The 25,056-nt window shown below is 43.6% G+C and overlaps 1 protein-coding gene across 9 annotated transcripts in view; it reads left to right on the top strand.

Annotated features, from left to right (window-relative positions):
• The window catches only part of HUWE1 (HECT, UBA and WWE domain containing E3 ubiquitin protein ligase 1), a 907,188-nt gene that overhangs the window by 530,513 nt on the left and 351,619 nt on the right, over positions 1-25,056 (top strand). For all 9 annotated transcript variants that reach the window (XM_029607938.1, XM_029607967.1, XM_029607972.1 and 6 more), the window contains 4 exons: positions 20,445-20,511; positions 20,590-20,804; positions 21,194-21,405; positions 21,513-21,695. In XM_029607938.1, the coding sequence (XP_029463798.1) occupies positions 20,445-20,511; positions 20,590-20,804; positions 21,194-21,405; positions 21,513-21,695 (677 nt within the window). The remainder of the gene's footprint in view (positions 1-20,444; positions 20,512-20,589; positions 20,805-21,193; positions 21,406-21,512; positions 21,696-25,056) is intronic.

Genomic DNA, 25,056 nt, shown 5'->3' on the forward strand with positions numbered 1-25,056 from the left:
TATTAACCCCTTAAAAAAAAAATGAAGCAGATTTGTTAGGCAAGACTTCGCTTGGGTAAATCCATGTTGACTGTATTCATTAAACCATGTCTTTCTATATGCTCTACGATTTTGATCTTGAGAATAGTTTCCACTATTTTTCCCGGCACTGAAGTCAGGCTCACTGGTTTATAGTTACTCGGATCGCCCCTGGAGCCTTTTTTAAATATTGGGGTTACATTGGCCACTCTCCAGTCTTCAGGTACAATGGATGATTTTAATGATAGGTTAGAAATTTTAACTAATAGATCAGAAATTTCATTTTTGAGTTCCTTCAGTACTCTAGGATGCATACCATCAGGTCCAGATGATTTGCTACCCTTTAGTTTGTCAATCTGGTCTACTACATCTTACAGGTTCACAGTGATTTTGTTCAGTTCGTCTGACTCATCACCCCTAAAAACCATCTCCGGAACTGGTATCTCCCCAACATCTTCATTAGTAAACACAGAAGCAAAGAATTCATTTAGTCTTTCTGCAATGGCCTTATCTTCCCTAAGAGCCCCTTTAACCACTCTGACATCTAATGGTCCAATCGACTCCCTCACAGATTTCTTGCTTAGGATATATTAATAGCCCCAGCATGGCTAAGAGAAATATTTGTATGCTTACCTTGTAAGACTCTATCCAACTGCCCCTCACTCCTAATGCAAGACAGTAGGTATCTTCTACATCCAAATCTGTCATCCTTGTACTTGGCAGCCTGGACGTTGAACGTACACTAGCTGCTGATCTATCCTTGCCCAAACTGGTCAAGGATATTCTTTTTTTCAGCCAGGAACCCTTGACCAGATGCAGCTATTCTTTTAAGTGGCATAAATACTCGACCTGGCACAAACAAAATGGTTATGATCCGTTTTGTTGTGAGCCTTGTCATCTCTTATCCTACTTACACATCTTTTGGTGTCTGGTCTCACAACCTCATCTGTCAGAGTCTTTCTTAGCGCAGTTGCTGCTTATCACGATGCAATTGACACACACCATATCTCAATTCAATCCCTAGTGTCCAAGTATAAAAGAATTTTTAAAAATTAAACTTCACTCTGTAAATCAACAGTGCCGTGGGATCTGAATGTAGTCCTTATGCATTTAATGAAGCCTCCATTTGAGCTGATGGAAGCAGCCTCACTAAAGCATTTCACATGGAAATGTTTTTCTTGTAGCTATCACCTCTGCCCATAGTTAGTGAAATGCAAGTTCTAATGCATTTCCCTCCATACCGTCTTTTTTTTTCATGATAAAGAAGTCCTTTGTCCGCATCCTAAATTACTTCTCAAAGTAGTATCTGATTTTTCATAGCAATCAGTCCGTCATCCTTCCAATGTTCATGATAGTGAAAAAGCTCTTAGTTCATTGGACAGCAAAAGTGTTGCTTACTGTAAGAACAGAATGCAGCCTCACTGTCAAACTTCACAATTCATTTTATCCTTTGATCCAAATAGATTTCGAATATCGGTATTATATCCAACTGGATAATTGACTGCATTCAGCACTGCTATTCAACAGCAGGATTGCATCTCTCAAACCCAGTAAATGCTCATCAGGTCAGATCCATGGCCACCTCTATTGCACACTTATGCGAAGTATCACTGGAGGATATTTGCAAAGCAGCCACCTGGTCATCCGTAACCTTATGTTACTGCCTGGACAGTTTCACTTCTGGTAGTTCAGTTAAAAAAGTTATTCTGCAGCATCTACGCTCACAGTAGTCTCCTCTCCATGGTGGCATTCAGATCGGGGGGAAAAAAAGATATATACAGGTGGTGCTCATAAGTTTACATATCCCTGGCAGAATTTGTAAGGTGTAGCATTTTAAAAAAATGAGTGATCAGACAAAATGTCTGTTTTTAATATGTTTAAATTATGCATCACAGAATAGCACATTCATTAAACAAAACATAGCAATAAGGGAAATATTTAAATGGACCTGTTCAAAAGTTTCCGTACCCTTGAATGTTTGGGCTGATTATATACACTCAAGTTGATACACACAGGTTGAGATGGCAATGAAGAGTAGGTATCCATACCTGTGCCTTGTTTGATTGTAATTAGTGTCTGTGTATAAATAGTTTCTTAGCCTTTGAAAAACCCTTGGGCATTTCATCCAGGGCTGCACTGACTCTGGTTACTGAAGCATGGAAAAGCAAAAGAACTGTCAAAGGATCTACAACCAAAGGTAGCTCAACTTTATAAATCAGGAAAAGGATATAAAACGAAATCTAAAGATTTAAAAATGCCAATCAGTGCTGTTCAAACTCTGATCAAGAAGTGGACAATTATGGGTTCTGTTAATACCTAGGTAGACCAAGAAAGATTTCAAACACAACTGCCAGGAAAATTTGTCAGGATGCAAAGAAAAATCCACAAGCAACTTTTACTGAAATACAGGCTTCTCTGAAACAAAGTGGTGGGGATGTTTCAGCATGCACAATAAGGAGTTCTCCCAGGACAAGCAGGATGGTAGTCCTCACATGTGGGTGACGTCACTGGACAGAGCCCTATCATGGAAAACTTTTCTGTCAAAGTTTCTAGAACTTTTGACTGGCACTCTGAGCATGCCCAGCATGCCATGATCCCTGCAGCCACAGGGGTCTCCCTTCAGTCTCTCAGAGTTTTATGTTTAAATTAATATCTTTATATATTGAAGGTCAACTGTATGCTGTGAACCCTGTACAGGACACAGTAGATTCTCCCGTAGTCCCTGAAGCAGGCACATAGTGCCGAAACATGGCCCGTGTCGGACATGCAGCTCCGTACCCATGAGACACCAATAAAGGCAACGACCTTGATAAGTATGAAATAAAAATTGGAGTGGGTCGGAAAAGCAGCAGGGGAGAAGGGATTTTAAGAAAAAATTGAAAAATTACACAAAAAAGAGTATCTTTAGAAACATTTTTGAACTTAATAAAAGAATAATAGACGGAGGTTAAGGAAAGGATAACTGCAAATCGGTTACCCTTATCGAAAAACCTCCGTACAAGACTACCACCAAACAAGGATTCCCTTGTATGTTTAAGTTGGTGTATTGTTGAAAAGGGAAAGAGGTTGGTTAGTGACTAGTGATTAATTGCATCAGTAGCATGGGTTCTTCTTAGTGTTTGGGTAATTGCCAGGTTCTTGTGGCCTGGTTTTGGCCTCTGTTGGAAACAGGATGCTGGGCTTGATGGACCATTGGTCTGACCCAGCATGGCAATTTCTTATGTTCTTATGACCAAAATTCAACTTTATAGTCACAACCATAAACGCTATGCACAGAAGCACACCATCCTTACCATGAAGCATGGAGGTGAATCTCTGCTGTTGTGAGAAGGTATCAGCTACAGTGGCACAGGGAATTTAGTCAAAATTAATAGGATGAATGCAGCATCTTATCAGAAAATATTGAAGGAGAATTTACATTCATCAGCCAGGAAGCTGTGCATTGTGCACTCTTGGGCTTTCCAACATGACAGTGATCTGAAACATAAGTCCAAGTCAATCCTTCAGTGGCTGCAGCAGAAGAAAATGAAGGTTCTGAAATGGCCATCACAGTCTCCTGACCTCAACCTCATTGAGCCATTTTGGGGAAAACTCAAACATGCAGTTCATGCTAGACAACCAAAGAATTTACAGGATCCTGGAGGCTTTTTGTCACGAGGATTGGGTATCTTCATCACATGAGAAAATAAATGGACTCATTCACAACTATCACAAAAGACTGCAAGGAGGCAATACACTATTAACTAAGGATATGCAAACTTTTGAACAGGACCATATTATTTCCCTTATTGCTATGGTTTGTTTAGTGATTGTGCTATTCTGTGATGCATAATAGTTTATTAGAAACACATTATAAATAGACATGTTTTCTGATCATGTTTTCTTAAAATGCTACACATCTTAAATTCTGCCAAGGGTATGTAAACTTACGAGCACAACTGTATATATTTAGAAAGATCAGTAGCTCAGGAATTTCAATGGGTGGTATGCCATAAACCTTGGCTGCAACCCTCAACCCTTTCGATTCCCCACAGTTGATGACTAGTTCAGCCCTGCTTATCGACAAAAAAAGGAAGTTTGCTTACCATAAACGCAGTTTCAATAGGTAGCAGGATGAATTAGCCATAATAGACCCACCCTCTTTCCTGAAGAGTTATTTATTTATTGATTGATTACTCACTGACTTAGCTCTGTAGCATACTAAAGAGATTGTGAGGCAGCTCTTGCACCAGAACTCTCGTACATGCTCAGTAGAGCTGCAAGCTCAACTAGCTTGGAGGGACAAGTCCGTTTAATGCCATTGGATGACGTCACCCACAGATCACAGCTAATGAATCCTAGCTACAAAACACAGTTTATGGTAAGCAAACTTGCTATCTCATCTAGTTTTGCCTCTAATAAGAGGTGGATGGAAATTTTAATTGCAAAATTTTTTTATTAAGGATTAAAATATTGGATAAAATGTTAGGTACATGATGGTCATAGGTGAACTTAATGATCATTTTATTCACTTTATTTAATGTTTATGCACCCAGTTGTAACTTGTCCACATTTTTTTCCTCTATTTCTTGACTGGATACATGCTAAGGGGTTCTATTTGATTGGTGGGGAGATTTTAATTGCATACTTACCACCACAGATAGGTCTGAAAATAAAATTGGGAATAAGTCCAATACTCAAACATTTAAAAATCTGATAGTTTGGCTTGAGATACTTGGGCTGAACTTAATAAGGGAGCCAGTCATTTCTCTTCAGTGTATAAGACTTACTTCTGCATTAACTTGTGGTTCTTCTCTGATATTTTGAGCTCACTACAAGCTTGTGATATTAATTACATTTTTTTACTCCAATCATGCTCAACTAACTAGGCCACTCGAGGATTTGGTAGAAGTTTCTCCTTCCAGATCTTGGTTGATGATCAGACACCTTTTGTCTGACCCAGATTTTGTATTAAAAATCAGAGGCTTGGGAGGTTTATTTGAAGTTTAATTACAAGGGCATCCATATCTTTAATGTATAGGATGCAGACAAAGCTATACTTAGAGGGCAGGTAACGTCTCTGGCTTCATCCTTTAAGAAACAGACAAGAAAAGCTCAGTTCTTTAAAAGTGCAATTGTTAGTACTAGAAGAGAAGCACAAGTCTTGCCACTTGTACCTTTTTTGTATACAGAACATTCTGTGACAACAGGTATTATAGAAGCAAATAAAAAAAAATACCCGTATAAATCATTGAAACGTTTATTACAAATGCTAAAAATGTTAGTGCACTAATACATAATACAACATATACCCTAAACAATCATATCCTAAATTTATTTTATTTATTTATTTTAGGTTTTTTTATACCGGCATTCATGAACTCGTTCACATCATGTCGGTTTACAGATAACAGGGGTGCGAATAATACAACCAAAAAACACAAATAACGTGATGTAGAGAAGCAGTTACAATTAACAAGGGCTAATGAACTGGGAATGTAAGAAATAGAAAGAGATAGAGGAGGTTAATTATATACAAATGTACAATATAAATATACAATATAAATATCAATGATAAACTGTTACTACTTTGTATAATTCATATAAATCTATGTATCAACACATACATTGAAACATTGTCTGTAGCTTTATAAATGGTACAATGTGAAATACAAAAATCTCAATGGAATGACATCCAATATCCAGATACCCAAATATACCCCTATCTTAATCCTTTTATGTACCCAACAAAAGGCCTTTGTTTCACCAGTGGCTTCATCAGGGGATGAAAAAAGCTATCTAGGGGATCATTTGATATATCATATGAAAATCACAATGTTATATTCCATACTGTTATTTCCAATCTTTTCTTATTGTTCCGGCTCAAAAAAGCATATAGAAATGCTAACTGAATTTTCATATGATGACCAGGATCAGATGTGTAGTGTTCCACATAATCATTAATCACAAAATGAAGATGCTAATCTGAAAAATGACATAAAACACAAAATAATACACCTCTATAATTCACAATAGCATATCACTTTCTATTTAATTAATAAATTACTCTTAATAAATCTTCTCCACAACACACTTACTAATTTGATATCCCACCAGTCTATATCCTCTCATGATTTGCATCAAACGCTTGAACAAATAGTTCCACGATCATCTGTCTATCCAATAGACAACATACATCTATATTTATATTTGTTTATCCGCAAATTGAAATTCATCTGCAATCCAATTCAACTGTAATTGAGATATAATTAAAATATAATATAAATATAATATAATATATAAACTCTGGTCACAATCTACCAACATGTCCATCAGACAGCATAACTTAACAGATCCACCACCACCATATACTTAACATTCATATCTAATCCGTATTTAGTGTGTGCCTCACATTATTTTGTGTTCTATGTCGTTTTTAAGATTAGCTTCTTTATTTTGGGATTAATGAATATGTGGAACACAACACATCAGGTCCTGGTCGTCATATGAAAATTCAATTAGCATTTCTATATGCTTTTTTGAACAAGAACAGTAAATAAAAGTTTGAAAACCACAGTATGGCATATAACATATTGTTTTCTTGTGATATATCAAATGATTTCCTAGATAAGTATTTTACATCCCCTGATGAAGCCACTGGTGAAACAAAGGCCTTTTGTTGGGTACATAAAAGGATTAAGATAAGGGTATATTTGGATATCTGGATATTGGATGTGATTCCATCGAGGTTTTTGTATTTTATATGGTCTATGGTTTTATAAATGGTACAATATTTCAGTGTATGTGTTGATACATAGACTTACGATATATGAATCATACAATGTATTAACACATTGATATTTAGGATGTGATTGTTTAGGGTGTATTTGGTATTACAGGATGTTCTGTGACAAGTGATACAGTTAGGGGGGGGGGGGATCAGTGCTTTGCTATTGCTATGGCAGTTAAAGTGAGTACAAATACATGGGAGAATTAAAATCTGTTCTGGACAAGATTATATCTTATTTCTAGTCAAATGGCCCAGTACATTTATGGAGTTCTATTAAAAATCTTTTCTTTTCCCAATTGTCTGTGAATCAATATGCAATTTTAGATTGGTTGATGTTAAAGTTGCCAAAGTTGGATACAGCCATGATACAATTGATTAGTCGGTCTTCCTTATTTTTTTTTTGGAAATAAGGTTATAAAGAGTTCTTCTAAAAACCTTTTGTTTAGGATTGCATCTTTTAATTTTAGTTTGAAGTGTATTTTTTATATTTTAACATATGTCCTATTTTATATGTTAATGTTTTATGCTTGTTACTGTTGTAAATTGCCTAGATCACTTGTGTATTAGGTGATTTATAAATCTAATAAAATGTAAAATGGAGGAAGGCCACAAATTAGGCTACAAACAGTTTCATCTAAAATATTGGGGAGGAATTGGGTTCCTGAATGTTCAGTTATATTATTGGTGTACATGTCTGAAGGACATGTTTCTGTGAGATAGTCTGGTGTTTAATACTTTTTGGCTATTCCTTGAGTCATTTATCTTCTCTAATGTCTTTACTGGAGCTTTTTTTTTTGCACAGGGATAATAGCATTGGAGTACATGTAGATCACCTTTTTCTCCCTGTAGTATTGAAAATTTGGTGGAAATTGTTTGTTGCTGAATGTATATGCCATTATCAGCAATACGGTATACCAGAGATATGGGAAAGATTTCTTGGAGCTCTTCTGGGGTGAATTTACTTTCTCTCAAATTTGCTGTTTGTGTGCATGAGAATATTTTTTAAAGTGGGATGAGACCAGTCTAGTAGTGGGGCAGCAAGTTGTTTTCCAATATTTTCAGATAAGGTGGCTGCTCTTACTGCATAGGCTTTTGGGTTTTGAGAAAGTGTTATTCCAGAAGGGGAAATTCCCAGGGTTACTCTCCTGCTTGTATAAGGTCATCGAAGCTGAAGCTTCAGACCCTTCTTATTCCTATATTAAGAGCTAAGAGGAAACTTTGGGGCCACAAGATCCAACCATGTATTGGGCTACAATTTGAAAATATACATTTCGGCATTCTGTTTCTTCGGGTTTGCTCACTTCTCAAGTGCAGGTTTTATTTAGATCTTTTTTTCTCTCCATTGAGTTAATAAATGGGATCCTTCTGTCTCCCCACTTTGCTGAAAGGGCTGTGGTCAGATGGGTTCCTTTTTACATTTTTGGTGGGAATGCCCTCTGATTCAGGCTTGCTGGGCAGATGTGCATCATTGCATTTCTGGGATTAACTTTAATTTACCTTCTACAGTCTGTTTTTCTGCTTGGGGAAGAGTTTCCAAATGTCCTTTCTAAAAGACAGTGGTGTTTAATTCACAGTTTCTTAGCATTCAGTCAGGTTAATCCACGACCAGTGGGTTATGCATCTCTACAAGCAGATAGACGGAGCAAAGTTGATGTCATGGTATATATACCCCTGCACTGACATCAGCCTGCCAGTATTCTCCGTCTCCAACAGATGATGATTGTGCATCTCCCAACTGGGGATTGCTTAAAAAAAATAAATATTTTTTTTTTAAGAAGCAGAAAAGAGGGAAATTAATTTGCCCCACCCTCCTATGGTGATACCTTATGGTCCCTCTCTGTCGAGTTTTCCTGAGGTGATATCTGCGGTCCCTCCCTCAGTAGAGTGCCTTGGTCCTGTAGTGGATTTTCCAGCATGGACTTAGCTATAGAGAGAGAAACATTTGAGAGGCTAGCAGGTGCAGGAAGCAGAGCATGGCGGTGAAGGGCTTTTCCCTGTCCCCTGCAGTTGGAGCCGACTCTATACTCAGCTGAGATGGGTGGAGCTCAGGTAAAGAGTAAATATTAAAAGAAAAAAAAAAAGGGGGGGGAGATAATTTTAGGGATTCCATTCCCCTACTTTTCTCCGAGCCTCGGTATCTGTTCCTGCCTCGGGAGAGCTTGGGGAGTTGTGGCAGCTTGGCGGGTTGAGCAGCCTTTTGGCTAGGCCCCACTCTTTGGGACCTTGGGGTCCCAAAGAGTGGGGCCTTGGGGTGATAGTGTCTAATGATATGAAGTCTGCGAAACAATGCAACAAGGCTATAGCAAAAGCCAGAAGAATGCTGGGCTGCATAGAGAGAGGAATATCGAGTAAGAAAAGGGAAGTGATTATTCCCTTGTACAGGTCCTTGGTGAGGCCTCACCTGGAGTACTGTGTTCAGTTCTGGAGACCGTATCTACAAAAAGACAAAGACAAGATGGAAGCGGTACAGAGAAGGGCGACCAGGAAGGTGGAGGATCTTCATCGGATGACGTACGAGGAGAGATTGAAGAATCTAAATATGTACACCCTGGAGGAAAGGAGGAGCAGAGGCGATATGATACAGACTTTCAGATACTTGAAAGGTTTTAATGATCCAAAGACAACGACAAACCTTTTCCGTAGGAAAAATATCAGCAGAACCAGGGGTCACGATTTGAAGCTCCAGGGAGGAAGATTCAGAACCAATGTTAGGAAGTATTTCTTCACGGAGAGGGTGGTGGATGCCTGGAATGCCCTTCCGGAGGATGTGGTGAAGACCAGAACTGTGAAGGACTTCAAAGGGGCGTGGGATAAACACTGTGGATCCATAAAGTCAAGAGGCCGCCAATGAAGAGTGGGTGACTCACCAGAATGATGGCTACTGCCTGGAGACAATACCCTTATTCAATAAACGTACACATGCTTACTGTGACTCCAACATCGTTCTAGCTTCAACAGCAAGAGGAAATGTGGAATAAAGGATCTGCACTCACAAAGGGGGCAGTAGCTGGCTTGTTACGGCGGTTACTACCCCAAACCAAATAAGCCTGTTACTTCAATTTCTATGCATATCCAGCATAGCTCTCTACTTCAACGGCAGGGGAGAAGAAAAACTGATACTTCACGCATATCCAGCATAGCTCTGCTTCAACGGCAGGGGAGAAGAAAAACTGATACTTCACGCATATCCAGCATAGCTCTCTGCTTCAACGGCAGGGGAGAAGAAAAACTGATACTACACGCATATCCAGCATAGCTCCCTGCTTCAACGGCAGGGGAGAAGAAAAACAACCAATAAGGGCTGTATAACATAGTCTGAGTAAAACAAATAAGCATGGGTGTAGCTTGCTTATTGCGGCGGTTACTACCCCTAACTTATCAAGCTAGATATTTCACTTGGATGCAGCTCCATCACTGCTTTCTACATTAAGGGTGGGGGTGGAAGGGAAATAGAACCAAGAGCTAAGAGAAACAGATAAGTATGAGAGAAAAAAGTGTGTGAAGCTTGCTGGGCAGACTGGATGGGCCGTTTGGTCTTCTTCTGCCGTCATTTCTATGTTTCTATGTTTGCCCAGATGCCATGTGGTAGGCCGTAGTGGTGTTCACTTGCTTTTCTACATGTAAGTCTGCTGCGAAAGTGTCTGACATTGAGTTGCACTTGCACACTCAAGTGGGTACCTATCTGGACCGCGTATTGGACGCCTTCATTTTGTGTATCCGTAATGTGTGCTTATTGGACAGTGCTTGTTTTTGGCTGCTCTTTCCAGGCTTGCTTGTGCAGACACACAGTTGGGTGCACAATTGTAGGATGACTTTTAGAGTGTGCTACTAATGGGTGTTTGTTCATGGCGCTGGTAGCAAAGAAACCCAAACACCTTACCCTTTGTGCTGCTTCCCATATTCTGGCATCTCAGCCTGGCATCCCCTCTAACTTGTGTCACGGCTGCTTGGAGGCTCAGGGAGGAGTTGTCTGTGGCTGATTTTGCTGAGCCCAGCTCTTCCCAGCATGATGCGGGAATGGGACTGGAGGAGGACCTGTCAGAGGTTTTGGTTGGTTTTGGGGCTCCCCTAACTGGTTCGTAAGCACAGGAGGGCAACTCAATGGGCTCAGGACTAACTCCCCCCCTGGTTTTGGTATGGATCCTTCTGACCTTTCTTGGGTGGAAATTTTTCATGAGCTGCAGTCCTTTGTTCAGGAATAGTTGGTGGAGAAAGCAGACTGGATTCCCGCACACCTGGAGCCGCGGATAAGCGTCAGAGTACATCTAGACCTGCTGCGGGTCACACTGTGGGACCTAGATGGCAAGGATGATGAAGTTGGTCCTTACTCCCAGCAGAATGGGGAAATTCCTCCAAGGCTGGAGCCATATAGGACTATATTACGTTTCTTTCATAGGGATGAGTTGCCATCTCTGATCTCCAAGACACTGAAGATGCTGGGGGTGTTGGTTCCATGTCTGAGCCAAAGAAAAATCCCATTTTAGTTTCTTTGCGTAAAGCATCATGTTTCTTTCCCATTATGGATGCTATTTAAGGATTGATTGATCGATCTTGAATGGAGTGCTCTGGAACCTAATTTTAAAGGGGGATGAGCCTTGAAAGCACTGAACCTCCTGGATCTGGCGGCAAGAGAGCAGTCACGCTTTACGAAAGTGGATACACTAGTGAGTGCAGTCACCAAGTGGTCGACTATCCCTGTAGGAGGGAGAGCAGCATTGAAGGATGCACAGGGTAGGAGAATTGAGGTTATCCTTAAGCATGCCTTTTGAGGCAGTGGCAGTGAATTTGCAGATAGCCTCTTGCTGCTCCCTAGTGGCTCACTCTTGCTTGCTTCTCTCTCAGGAAGTTGATGAATCTGGTTTGACTTCCAGCAGCTGCCTTTTTAATGGTTGCGGGCTGTGACCTGGTCTGCACTTCTGCCAGAGGGGTGGCTTCAGCCAGGTCCTGTAGCGGGTCCTGTAGCAGGTGATAACGGCCAGGAATCCGCTATAGCTGAAGAATTGCTCATCTGATAGAATTTTAAAGTCTAATCTTACGAAATTGCCTTTTAAAGGATCACTCTTGTTTGGGAATGAGTTGGAAAAATGGAAATAAGTGGGGTGAGTCCCAGGTTCCTCAATTGCCAGAGGATAAAAAGTGCCATACTCGTTTGGTGCGAGAGGTCATGCTAGGGGTTTCAGAGGAGTGGCTTCTCAGAGGGCTCAATCTTTGGGTAGGTCTCAGTCCTTCAGCGGACGCGGGCTCGAGTGGTAGTGCCCCCGCTCCCCCTCAATGAAGGTGTGCCAAACCCCCCCCCCCCCCCCAAAAAGGAAATAGGAAGTCAAAGATGATATTGCATTGGAGAAGGTACAGACAAAGGGCGACACAAATGATAAAGGGGATGGAACAGCTCCCTTATGAGAAAAGGCTAAAGAGGTTAGGGTTGTTCAGCTTGGAGAAGAGATGGCAGAGGGGGGGATATGAAAGGACTTTAAAATCATGAGAGGTCTCTAAAGAGTAAATGTGACTCGGTTATTTACTCTTTTCGACAACAGAAGGACTAGGGGGCACTCCATGAAGTTAGTAAGTAGCACATTTAAAACTAATCAGAATTTTTTCATTCAGCACACAATTAAGTTCTGGAATTTGTTCCCAGAGGATGTGGTTAGTGCAGTTAGTATAGCTGGGTTTAAAAAAGGTTTGGATAAATTCTTGGAAGCGAAGTCCATTAACTGCTATTAATCAAGATGATTTAGGGAATAGCCACTGCTATTACTGGCATCAGTAGCATGGGATCTACTTAATGTTTGGGTACTTGCCAGGTATTTGTACTCTGGATTGGCCACAGGATGCTGGGCTTGAAGGACACTTGGTCTGACCCAGTATGGCAATTTCTTATGTTCTTATATTCTTACTGTCAGGGGAGTTTCTTATGTCTCTGGATTTGTCAGAGGCGTATCTGTATTTTCCCATCTGGCTGGAGCATCAACAGTTTTCTGCATTTCGTTGTTTTGGGGCAACATTATCAGTTTTGAGAGCTAAGCTTCGGTTTGGCCACTGCGCCCATATCACGTAGGGACACCAGGAAACAATTCTACAGGCCACGCAGATATTTCCCTCCTGCGTCCCGTGCACGACCAGCTCGGGCACCTCAGAGGGGACAAGCACACCAAGCGAGAACACCTAGACCACAGCCAGCTCCACAAGCTGGTCCTGCGGCTGGATTTTGACTCCTTTCCAGAGAGCAGCAGCCATTCTCCAGTGGGGAACCACCTTTGCCACTTTGCAACCAATTGGCACCCAATTACCACGGACCAGTGGGTATTGTCCATCATAACCCACTGTTACCATCTAAATTTTTCAAAAAAATCCCTAGACTTCTCACCCATTCCATTCTGGAGCTGGGACTATCACTCAGGACTACTTGAGTCAGAGCTCTCGACCCGTCTGTCGGCCAGAGCCGTGGAACAGGTTCCACCGAATCAACAGGGGAGAGGGTTCTACTCCAGGTATTTCCTAATTCTAAAAAAGACCGCCGTCCTCCGGCCTATTCTGGATCTCTGTGCCTTGAACACGTTTCTTCACAAGGAATGGTTCAGAATGGTATCCCTGGGCACCATGCTTCCTCTGCTACAACAGGGGGATTAGCTCTGCCCTCTGGACCTTCAAGACGCATATGCCCATATTGCAATCTTACCTCCTCATCGCACGTATCTGCAATTCGTGGTGGGTCACGGGCACTACCAATACAAAGGACTGCCATTTCGCCTGGCATCAGAGTGTTTTTGCGGTGTAACTGTGCAGTCGTTGCTGCACAGTTACACCGCAGGGGCATATGTTTTTCCATACCTGGGTGACTGGCTCATAAAAAGCCAATCCAAACAAAGAGCTCTCGACTCCCTCGGTCTCACCATAAGACTTCTAAACTCATTGGGATTTCTAATCAATTACTCCAAATCCCATTTGACACCATCTCTTCTTTATAGGAGCAGAACTGGACATGACGCTAGCCAAGGCTTTCTTACCCAACGACCTTGCGATTATACTGTCCAACCTTGCCAGCTCTTTCCACTGTCAAAAAAGAACCTCGGCTGGCCACCTACTCAAGTTGCTCGGCCACATGGCATCAACAGTCCACGTCATCCCAATGGCATGCCTCGCTATGAGAGTGACACAGTAGACTCTAAAATCTCAGTGGCGACAGGCTACTCCACTGCTTTCGTCCCTGGTACACATCACCAGCCAGCCTTCAAGAACTTATCCAAACCTTTTTTAAACCCAGCTACACTAACTGCACTAACCACATCTTCTGGCAGCAAATTCCAGAGCATAATTATGCGTTGAGTGAAAATGAAGACTAATCAGAGAAAATTCTATGTGCTACTTGCTAACTTCGTATTCCTTTCCAGATTATATATATAAATAATCTGGAAAGGAATAAGAGTGAGGTTATCAAATTTGCGGATGATACAAAATTATTCAGAGTAGTTAAATCACAAGCAAATTGTGATACATTACAGGAGGACCTTGCAAGACTGAAAGATTGGGCATCCAAATGGCAGATGAAATTTAATGTGGACAAGTGCAAGGTGTTGCATATAGGGAAAAATAACCCTTGCTGTAGTTACACAATGTTAGGTTCCATATTAGGAGCTACCACTCAGGAAAAAGATCTAGGCATCATAGTGGATAATACTTTATATATACTGAAAAGCCAGTAGCACCTAGCCTGCCTCCCTCTGTAGCTGTGATATCTACACCAGTTTTCAGAGAGGAACTGGACGGTCTCATCCGCCAGGCAGTGCTCGATGCTCTCCAAGACTTACAGCCATCAATGCCGGCCCCCATACTGGCACCAACATCTGAGCCATTGATGTTTACACTGCTGCTCGACCGACTGGATACACTCATCGGTGCCCTTCCGACACAACCTAGGCTATCGATGCCAAAGCAACCCGCAAAGTCTCTGAAAGCCCCGATACCCATTCCAGGGTCCTCAGAAGATGAAGGCACGGACTCCAGTCCTCTCTCAACACCGATTCCACTGCTGCCGGAACCGATGCCTGATCCATCTGGGCGCTCGGGATCGAAATGCCCAGGTTTCCCCTCGATGCCTTAGGTGCTGCCGAAATCCACATCGGTGCCACCGCATCTTCCATTGAGGCCATTGAAGGATCCATCGGTGCTGACATGTCCTACAGTACCAACCTTCTTCCCTCCTTCAGCATCTCAGCTAGAGAGGGAAGATGTTGACATCGACACATCTACGGAGGACATCTTATCAGAACCATCTCCTCTGGAACAAAGGAGAAAATCTCCCCCAAAAGACCTCTCCTTTGCAAATTTTGTAAAAGAAATGTCAGAGACAATCCCCCTTTGACCTGATTACAGAGGAGGACACATGCCATAAAACATTGGAAGTTCTCAAATTTGTTGATGCTCTAAAGGAAGTTATGGCTATCCCTGTCCACGAGGTACTCGTGGATCTCCAACATCGTCTCTGGGAGCATCCTTGTACTGTCCAACCAGTGAATAGGAGGACAGATGCAACTTATCTGGTCCAACATATTCCTGGATTCCAAAAGCCACAACTACCCCATCAGTCAGCGGTAGTTGAATCTGCACAGAAAAAGGCCAGGCGTCTGCACCCTCTCACTATACAACACCTCCTGGCAAAGACCAAAAATTCTTGGATATTTTGGGTCGCAAGATGTTTCAGGGCTCTATGCTAGTGTCACGCATAGCTGCATACCAACTTTACATGACACAATATCAATGGAATCTCTGGAAGCAGGTTCAGGGAATAGCTGACTCTCTTCCCCAACAACAATAATTCAGTCTCAACGCCATACTACAGAAAGGCCTTGAGGCTGGGAAACATGAGGTTCGGACTGCTTACGACTCTTTTGCAACTGCTCCTCGCTTGTCTGCAAAGGGAATCAGCGCCAGGAGGTGGGCCTGGCTGAAAGCATCTGACTTGAGACCTGACGTCCAAGACAAACTCGCTGATTTGCCATGTACTGGTGACAACTTATTCGGAGACAAGATACAGGACGCAGTGGCTCAACTAAAAGCCCATAACGAGACCCTGCATCAATTGTCCACAATTACTACTGAGGCCCCTTCCTCGGCAAGAAGACCCACGAGAAGGAACCCTAGAAAACCATTTTATTGCCCATGCAGATACTACCCACCTACATCTCGCGTGAGGCCAGCCAAGCCGTCTGAGAGGACATCCTCGACAGCCCAAGCCATCCAGGCCTCATTTACCACCGCAAACAGGCCAAGCCTCTGGATTTTGACAGCTATCCAGAGAAGAGCAGCCATTCCAAGAATCCAGAACCAGACTTGCCAGTAGGAGGTCAAATTCACCACTCCATAACCAACTGGCTCAGCATTACCACTGACCAATGGGGTTATATCCATCCTAACCCAGGGATACCATCTAAACTTCCTCATGGTACCCCTGGATTCACCACCCAATCCACTGTGGATGCAAAAAGATCACACAACCCTTCTAGAGTCAGAACTGTCCACCCTTATGGGCGCCAGGGCTGTGGGAGCAGTTCCCCGGGCACAGCAGCAAGAGGATTCTACTCCCGCTATTTTATCATTCCAAAGAAATCAATTGGCCTCTGCCCCATCTTAGACCTCCGCAATCTCAACAAATTTCTACAAAAAGAAAAATTCAGGATGGTGTCTCTGGGCACTATTCTTCCCCTTCTGCAAAAAGGAGATTGGCTCTGTTCTCTGGATCTTCAGGATGCTTACGCTCACATTCCAATATTCCCACATCACCGCAAATACCTGTGTTTCCTAGTGGGACATCAACATTTTCAGTACCGGGTTCTGCCTTTCGGACTTGCCTCAGTACCCGGTGTATTTACAAAGTGCCTAGCAGTAGCTGCGGCCCATCTACACAAGAAAAGCATACACGTGTTTCCTTACCTGGACAACTGGCTGATCAAAAGCCATTCCAAACAAGGAGCTCTCGATGCTCTCAAGCTCACTATCAATCTGCTACACTAGTTGGTATTTCTCATCAACTACCAAAAATCCCACCTGACTCCATCTCACGGTCTTACTTTCATTGAAGCGGATTTGGACACCACAGTTGCAAAGGCCTTCCTGCCCAATGACTGCGCAGTCACACTCTCCAAGCTAGCTTCTTCTCTGCGCACAAAAGAAAACTGCCTCAGCCCATCAATTCCTAACCTTGCTGGGTCACATGGCTTCCACGGTCCACGTCAATCCTATGGCTAGACTGGCCATGAGAATCACTCAATGGACTTTGAAATCTCAGTGGCTCCAAGCCACTCAACCTCTTTCATCCTAGATTCAGGTAACCCACCAGTACGTTTATCCCTTCTTTGGTGGGCAAGCAAAGCCAACTTGCTGACAGATCTACCCTTCCAGCAACCAATTCCACAAGTGATGTTAACACACACGTATCCAACTTGAGTTGGGGAGCTCATGTGAACAACCTCCAAATTCAAGGTACTTGGACACAGCTCGAAGCAACATTTCAGATCAACTTCCTAGAGCTTCGAGCAGTACTTTATGCTCTATATGCATTCAAGGACTGACTTTCACACAAGACCGTTCTCATACAAACAGACAACACAGTTGCAGTGTGGTACTTGAACAAACAAGGAGGAGCAGACTCTTATCTCCTCTGCCAAGAAGCTGCACAGATCTGGGCCTGGGCCCTTGCACACTATATGTATCTACGGGCCACTTATCTGGCAGGCATACAAAATGAGCGCTGTGGTCAACCAACAATAGACCTCTCTGCATCTGAACTGAATCACAAAGTGGACAGATTCTGCTCCCTGCGCTGGCAGGACAACACGTTAGCCATGGACGCCTTTGCTTGCCCCTGGAACACAGGCCTCCTATACGCGTATCCCCCAATACCGCTAATAGCCAAAACTCTCGTAAGCTACATCAGGACAAAGGGTCAGTGATATTCATAGCCCCGTATTGGCCTCGTCAAGTATGGTTTCCCATACTTCTCGACATCTCGATCAGAGAACCCATTCGCCCGGGCACAGCGCCCACTCTCATAACTCAGAACCAGGGCATGTTACGCCATCTGAACCTTCAGACCCTATCCATCATAGCCTGGATGTTGAAAGCTTGATCCTCCAACTGCTCAGCCTTTCAAATAATGTCTCTCAAGTGCTTGTAGCCTCACGAAAGCCTTCTACACGAAAATCCTATCATGCTAAGTGAAATAGATTTACCATATGGTGCACGGAAAAGGTTATCAACCCCTTTTCCTGCCCCACTCCATCTCTGTTAGACTATCTCTGGCACATTTCATACTCTGGTCTCCAGACTTCTTCGGTGAGGGTACACCTGAGAGCCATCTCAGCGTACCACAAGGGCATTGGGGATGCCCCGGTAACAGCGCAACCCCTTGTGAGGAGGTTTATGAGGGGTCTATAACAACTTAAGCCCCCTCTACGGCCACCAGTCACTGAATGGGACCTAAATGTAGTACTTACAAGACTCATGCACTCCCTGTTTGAGCCTTTGCATTCTTGCAATATTAAATTTCTTACATGGAACGTTCTCTTCCTAGTAGCCATTACATCCGCTCGAAGGGTTAGTGAGTTACAAGCACTTGTCACATACTCTTTACAAGGACTTGCACTTGAATCAGCTATAGTCTTGCCCACGTTTTTCCCAAGGCCTCACTCTCACCACTGTGAGAGGATTTTACACACCTTGGACTGTAAATGTGCACTTGCATGTTACCTAGACCGCACTGCAGTCCATAGGAAATCCATCCAACTCTTTGTTTCTTTCGATAAAAACAAACCGGGAGTTGCAGAGGGCAAACAAACTCTGTCCAATTGGCTAGTAAACTGTATCGAATTCTGCTATGAGAAAACAGGCCTTCCTCTCCAGGGACGAGTGAAGGTGCATTCAGTGAGAGCCATGGCAACTTCAGTAGCACACTATCTTTCAGTACCGATTGCCGAGATCTGTAAAGCTGCAACATGGAGCCCTCTTCCCACATTTGCAGCACATTACTGCCTGGACAAGGAAGGACGTCAAGACTCTGCCTTTGGCCAATCCATCTTGAACTTATTTCCAGTATGATCCCAACTCCTTCCACATCCACCTGCTGTGATTTTCAGGCTACCTCATTTTTCCCAACAGTGTGCCAGTTGTTGTGCCTGTTGCGCCAGTTGTACACTGATGGTCCAAAACAAATGAGTCCGCCTGTGGCTTGCTAATCACCCACATGTGAGGACTACCATCCTGCTTGTGCTGGGAGAAAGCAGAGTTGCTTACCAGTAACAGGTGTTCTCCCAGGACAGCAGGATGTAGCCCTCTCAAAACCGACCCATGGAGTTGGGTCTGAAACGTTTTATTATTTTATTTTTTCGCTCGCACCTTTTGCTACAAACGAGACTGAAGGGAGACCCCTGTGGCTACTGGGATTATGGCATGCTGGGCATGCTCAGTGTGCCAGTCAAAAGTTCTAGAAATTTTGATAGAAATGATTTCCATGATAGGGCTCCTTCCAGTGATGTCACCCACATGTGAGGACTACATCCTGCTGTCCTGGGAGAACACCTGTTACAGGTAAGCAACTCTGCTTTCTTGTCTGAGTTCAATGTTTTGCTATTAACTGACTACTTGAATGGTTATCTATTAATAGTTATGGTTATGTATTTAGTTGTCTGCAGTTGGCTTTTGCAGAGAATACTGGCGGACTGATGTCAGTGCAGGGGTATATATACTGTGACATCAGCTTTGCTCAGTCTTCATCTGTTGGTAGAGGTGCGCATAACCCACTGATTGTGGCTTAACCTATCTCTTTTAAAGAAAAGGAAATTATCAGGTAAGTAGTAATTTCTCCTTTATTATTGCTAGCAAGGAACATAATAGCCAGTTGTTGGAACAGGCCCTCCCCTCCCACCAGACCTGAATGGTTGAATAAAGTGTGAGACATTGCTTGTTTGGAAAAAATGACTTAGTATATGCAGGCTAAATAGAGATTTACTGACATCTGAGCTCCATTTCTAGTCTGGAGTGATTCGTATTGTTACTGGCTCTGCATTTTTTTTTTTTTTTTGAGCTCTGTAAGCTTAGTATTTATTTTTTTGCTCTTTTTCTTTGAGATTTTCATGGTATATTGGGTTTCTTTTTTTCTCCTATCATGAGTCATTTTGTTTCTTGTGCTATGATTTGCTGACATCCATCAGTGGTTTTCTTTTGTGTTTTGGATATGACCTTTCCTTTTGGTTAATCGTGTTTCTGTACTTTTAATGTTGGATGGCCTTCTGATCATGGTTGTAATTGAAGTTTTACTATATAATCACCAAAAAAACTCTGGAGATATAAACAAAAATACAGATCCATAGTAATGTGGATTATCCATAATGAAAGGGATAATAAAATGAATACAAGTTAGGCTTGTGCCAACTAGTCTGTATTTTTATTGGCTAATATCTATTAGAAACTGCTGCACGTCCATTATGCAGTAAACATTGTACATGTCTGGCGACAAAAAATAAAAAAATGTTAAAGCACTCTCTAAGAGCTAGGTCAACTGTGAGAGGGCAAGGAATAGGGAGATGGGAACTCATGTTTAGTGCTGATCTGCATGTTATCAGAACTGCACTTTTCTGACTTTTATTCTTTCTTTCTTCTGTTTTAGGCCCAAGTTTTTTCAGCAGACAGCACAGCTGCAGAGACCCCACAGTCAGGAACCCCACAGGGAGATGGTATGCACTTATACAGGGTGGGAACCTGAAGCATGCCCACTGTGTGTTTAACAAAAATAACTGGTTTCCTCTTTGCAGCTTCTACTCCTGAGGATTCGCGAGAGGGAAAGAAGGACAAAGAGCCAGACCGGACGTCTGAGGAAGGAAAACAAAAAACCAAAAGCAGTAAACCTCTGCTGCCTACCTCCACCATCCTCCGGCTGCTGGCAGAGCTGGTCCGTTCATACGTTGGCATTGCCACCCTCATTGCAAATTACAACTATGCTGCCGGCCAGTCAGAGCTGATCAAAGAGGTAATGAATACCCGTGGGATAGTGGACCTTATAGCATGTAGGTGGGGAGAGCCAGACTGACTATCTGTCCCCTCTCCTCTTTTTGTATACTGCTGAAGAGCAGTATCTGGACTCTATCACCTCTGCCTGCTTTCTCCCTTTATATTCCTCTGTTCTTCACACCCACCTGCCACCCCAAGTCACAGCCACCTTGAGCACTCTCTCAACCAGTTGTCTTTGCTGCAGGCTAATGGGAAGGCTACAGACAGAAGATTAACCATGTGTCCATATAAGTGTCCTGATCAATTCTTCCCCTCAGGTGCTGTCTTGTGATAGATGTAATATAGGATTATGTACTCTTGCAATCACTTAAGTCACATCTGGTATAATTTAGTCTGCTTGGCTTGCAGGACTGCAGTGTGCTGGCCTTTGTTCTGGACCACCTCCTCCCTCATACGCAGAATGTGGAGGACAAAGACACACCAGCCTTAGCACGCCTCTTCCTTGCCAGCCTGGCAGCAGCAGGTAGTGGTACAGATGCACAGGTGGCTCTAGTGAATGAAGTGAAGGCTGCCTTGGGCCGTGCACTGGCCATGGCTGAGAGCACAGAAAAGCATGCCAGGTAAAGAGGAGTAATACAATCTTTCCAGCTTCTCTGTAAACTCTATACATGAATGACTCGAGAGAATCCAGGAGTAATTTTTTAATTCATCTCTCTCACTTCCTCAGGCTTCAAGCTGTGATGTGCATAATCAGTACCATCATGGAGTCATGTCCTTCCACATCCAGCTTCTACAGCAGTGCAACAGCCAAAACACAACACAATGGCATGAACAACATCATCCGCCTTTTCCTAAAGAAGGGGTTAGTGAATGACCTAGCCAGAGTACCCCACAGCTTAGACTTGTCCAGGTAAGACTGAAGGGAAAGCCCTTGATACACATTTGTAGGCATGTTACTTGTACCCTAGAAATAAAATGGAGCCTGTGTTGACTGTATTACCTCCAAGACCAGTGGGAGCAAAGCTGAGCCAGTCCTGGTTTCCTTATTGTCCCATCAGTTCAATCCAGATGCATGAGATTTGCTTCCCTACCAGCAGATGGAGACAGAAGGACTATTTTGCTGATTTTACTCTGTTTACGGTACTGTGCTACCTGCAGAGTGACAGTGTTTCTCTGTCTCCGCAGATGATTAAAAATACAAGAAAGTGCAGCTTGGAAGGTTTGGAACAGGTTGCCCCTGAATGGTTCATGCTGAGTGGACTGCCCTCTGTTTGAACAGGAGCGAGCAGAGGGATTGATTTCTATCTGGCTTGGTCTGCCAGTCCTGGAAGGGGAGACTGATAGAGCACTCTGTTCCCCCCTACCCCTATAAAAAAAAAAAAAAGAGAATCTAGGGAGCCAAGCGAGAGGCTGTTTCTAGTGGGCAGGGAGTTTTAATTTTCTTTTCAGCTATTCCTGCAGCTGGGCACAGTTTTTTTTTGTTTTTTATTTCCTTTTAAATCAACTTTACTAAGCGGAGAGGATGCGGAGTGAAGGCATAGCAACTGGGGAGACATTGAAACACAGAGAAGGCCTGGAAGGCAGCCTTACTGAGCATGGGAAGTATTGCTTCTCTAGTGGAGGAGGTACTGAGGGAGCATTGTCACTGCAGGCTTCTGCTATGAGTGCCACAGGAGCAGGAACAGTGGCTGTTTTAGGTTTCAGAAGTCATGTGGGGGGAGATTTCCCCAGACCACCTTCTCTGTTACTATAGGTTTGGAGCAGGTTCGACTGGTCTGAGCCAAATCACCAAGGATACTCCCTCCCAGGCCTTTACTGCCCCCCCCCCCCCCCCCCCCAAGAGTTCATATTAGTGGTGCATCAGGAACTTTTGGGCCTGCCATGGGTGGTTCTGTCTTTCCCTTGTTCCTTTCTAGATTGAGTCCAGTGGCAGGGCATGTAGTGAAGGCAAGATGGGAGCCATACTTGAGCTCTTTTATGTTGGGGTCATTTGATTAAAAGGCCATTCCCAGGAAACAGGTAGAAGTGGACAGGAACCCAGAGGAGGGTCCCTGGAGGAAGGATAATCTGCTCTGGATGGTGACGATCTGATGGTGATTCAGCTGTTCAAGAGGGAATATCTTTCCAGTTTCCCTGTACGTACCCGGATCAGTCCAGACCATGGGTTGAGCCCCCGTTCCAGCAGGTGGAGACAGACCAGAGTTCTGAGGCTTGCCCATATAAGGACGGAACCCACCCAGGAACCTTCCGTATTTGTCTCCAGCAGGTGGAACAGCTCACCCTTTGGTTCCCTGTTAGCTTGCCCTCTGGGTTTTCCTCTTTCTTAGGGGCAAGGGAGCATTGTTCAGAAGGGGTGGACGCGTTGGTTCTTCCCTGGCCCTCAGACGTTCTCCTCTACATGTTCCCACTGTGGCCGTTAGTGGGGAAGGTTCTTCGAAGAATAGAACTCCATCGCGGTCCGGTCATTCTCGTGGCTCCCAAGTGGCCACGACGGCCATGGTTCGCGGACCTGGTGAATCTCTCGGTGGACGGACCTCTTCATCTCGGTCATCTGCCCCATCTTCTGCGGCAGGGTCCCTTATTTTCCGACCAGGCGGATCGCTTCTGTCTAGCGGCATGGCTTTTGAATGGAGACGTTTGAGACGCAGAGGATATAAAGATGAAGTTATTGCCACCTTTCTCAGGGCTCGCAAACAATCAACATCCCTTACTTATGTTAGGGTCTGGAAGGTTTTTGAAAATGTCTGTGAAGAGTTGGGTGTTTCGGCTCGCTCGCCTTCTGTTGCAGTTTTACTTTCTTTTCTTCATCGTGGTCTCTCCAAGGGTCTTTCGGTTAGCTCTCTGTGTGTTCAGGTCTCAGCTCTTGGTTCTCTCCTGGGCACCATTGAAGGTCGGCCGGTCGCCTCTCATCCGGATGTCGTTCGTTTTCTCAGAGGCGCTAAGCATTTAAAGCCGCCTGTCCGGTCTATTTGTCCTTCGTGGAATTTGAATTTGGTGCTTCGAGCTCTTTGTTCGGCTCCGTTTGAGCCTCTTCGTCGTGCCACTCTCAAGGATTTGACTCTCAAGACTGTTTTCCTGGTTGCTATCTGTTCAGCCAGGAGAGTGAGCTTCAAGCTCTATCTTGTAGAGACCCTTTCTTGCGTTTTTCGGACTCGGGCGTTTCCCTAAAGACCGTATCTTCTTTCTTACCTAAGGTTGTTTCGTCTTTTCATATTAACCAGTCCATTGAACTCCCCGCTTTTTCACCAGAGGATATCGCGGCATCTGGTAATAGTGATCTTCGTCGTCTCGACGTCAAACGAGTCTTATTGCATTATCTTGAGGTCACTAATGATTTTCGGGTTTCCGATCATCTTTTTGTTCTGTGGAGTGGACCCAACAGGGGGAAGCAAGCTTCTAAGGCTACGATCGCTCGCTGGTTGAAGGAGGCGATTTCTTCAGCCTACATTTGCAAGGGCCGACCAGTTCCTGAAGGCCTAAAAGCTCATTCTTTACGTTCTCAAGTGACTTTTTGGGCGGAGTCTCAATCTGTGTCGCTGCAAGAAATATGTAGGGCGGCTACATGAAAATCTCTTCATACCTTTGCTCGTCACTACCGACTCGATGTTCAGGCTCCAGCCTTTGGTTCCTTTGGTCGGCAGGTGCTTCGAGCCGGACTGTCTGGGTCCCACCCTCTATAGGGAAGCTTTGGGACATCCCATGGTCTGGACTGATCCGGGTACGTACAGGGAAAGGAAAATTAGTTCTTACCTGATAATTTTCGTTCCTGTAGTACCACGGATCAGTCCAGACACCCGCCCGATCTTGTTCTGTCTGCTCGAATTCGTTCCTGTTATTTTCTGTTTTTTTCCTTCTTACAGGTTTTGTCTCCATTTTTGTCTCCTGCATCATTTTTCTGGAATTTACTGTTAGGCACTGGAAGCATCTTTGTAATGATCAGGGGTAGAGATACAAAAGTGTTTAGTTACACAGTTCATTCAATTGTTGTGTTATTTTGTTTGGCTTAAATTAAATTTACTATTTATCCTGGTACTTGCTTGATCTTATACCTTTTCTGCTTTGACAATGGTTATACTGAGGGTTCCTGGGTGGGTTCCATCCTTATAAGGGCTAGCCTCAGAACTCTGGTCTGTCTCCACCTGCTGGAACGGGGGCTCAACCCATGGTCTGGACTGATCCGAGGTACTACAGGAACGAAAATTATCAGGTAAGAACTAATTTTCCTATAATTATGCAGGTTTGGTAGAATTAGATAAAGCCTAAGATCAGGA

Source organism: Rhinatrema bivittatum, chromosome 1 (assembly GCF_901001135.1).
Source record: "Rhinatrema bivittatum chromosome 1, aRhiBiv1.1, whole genome shotgun sequence".
Classification (NCBI taxonomy): domain Eukaryota; kingdom Metazoa; phylum Chordata; class Amphibia; order Gymnophiona; family Rhinatrematidae; genus Rhinatrema; species Rhinatrema bivittatum.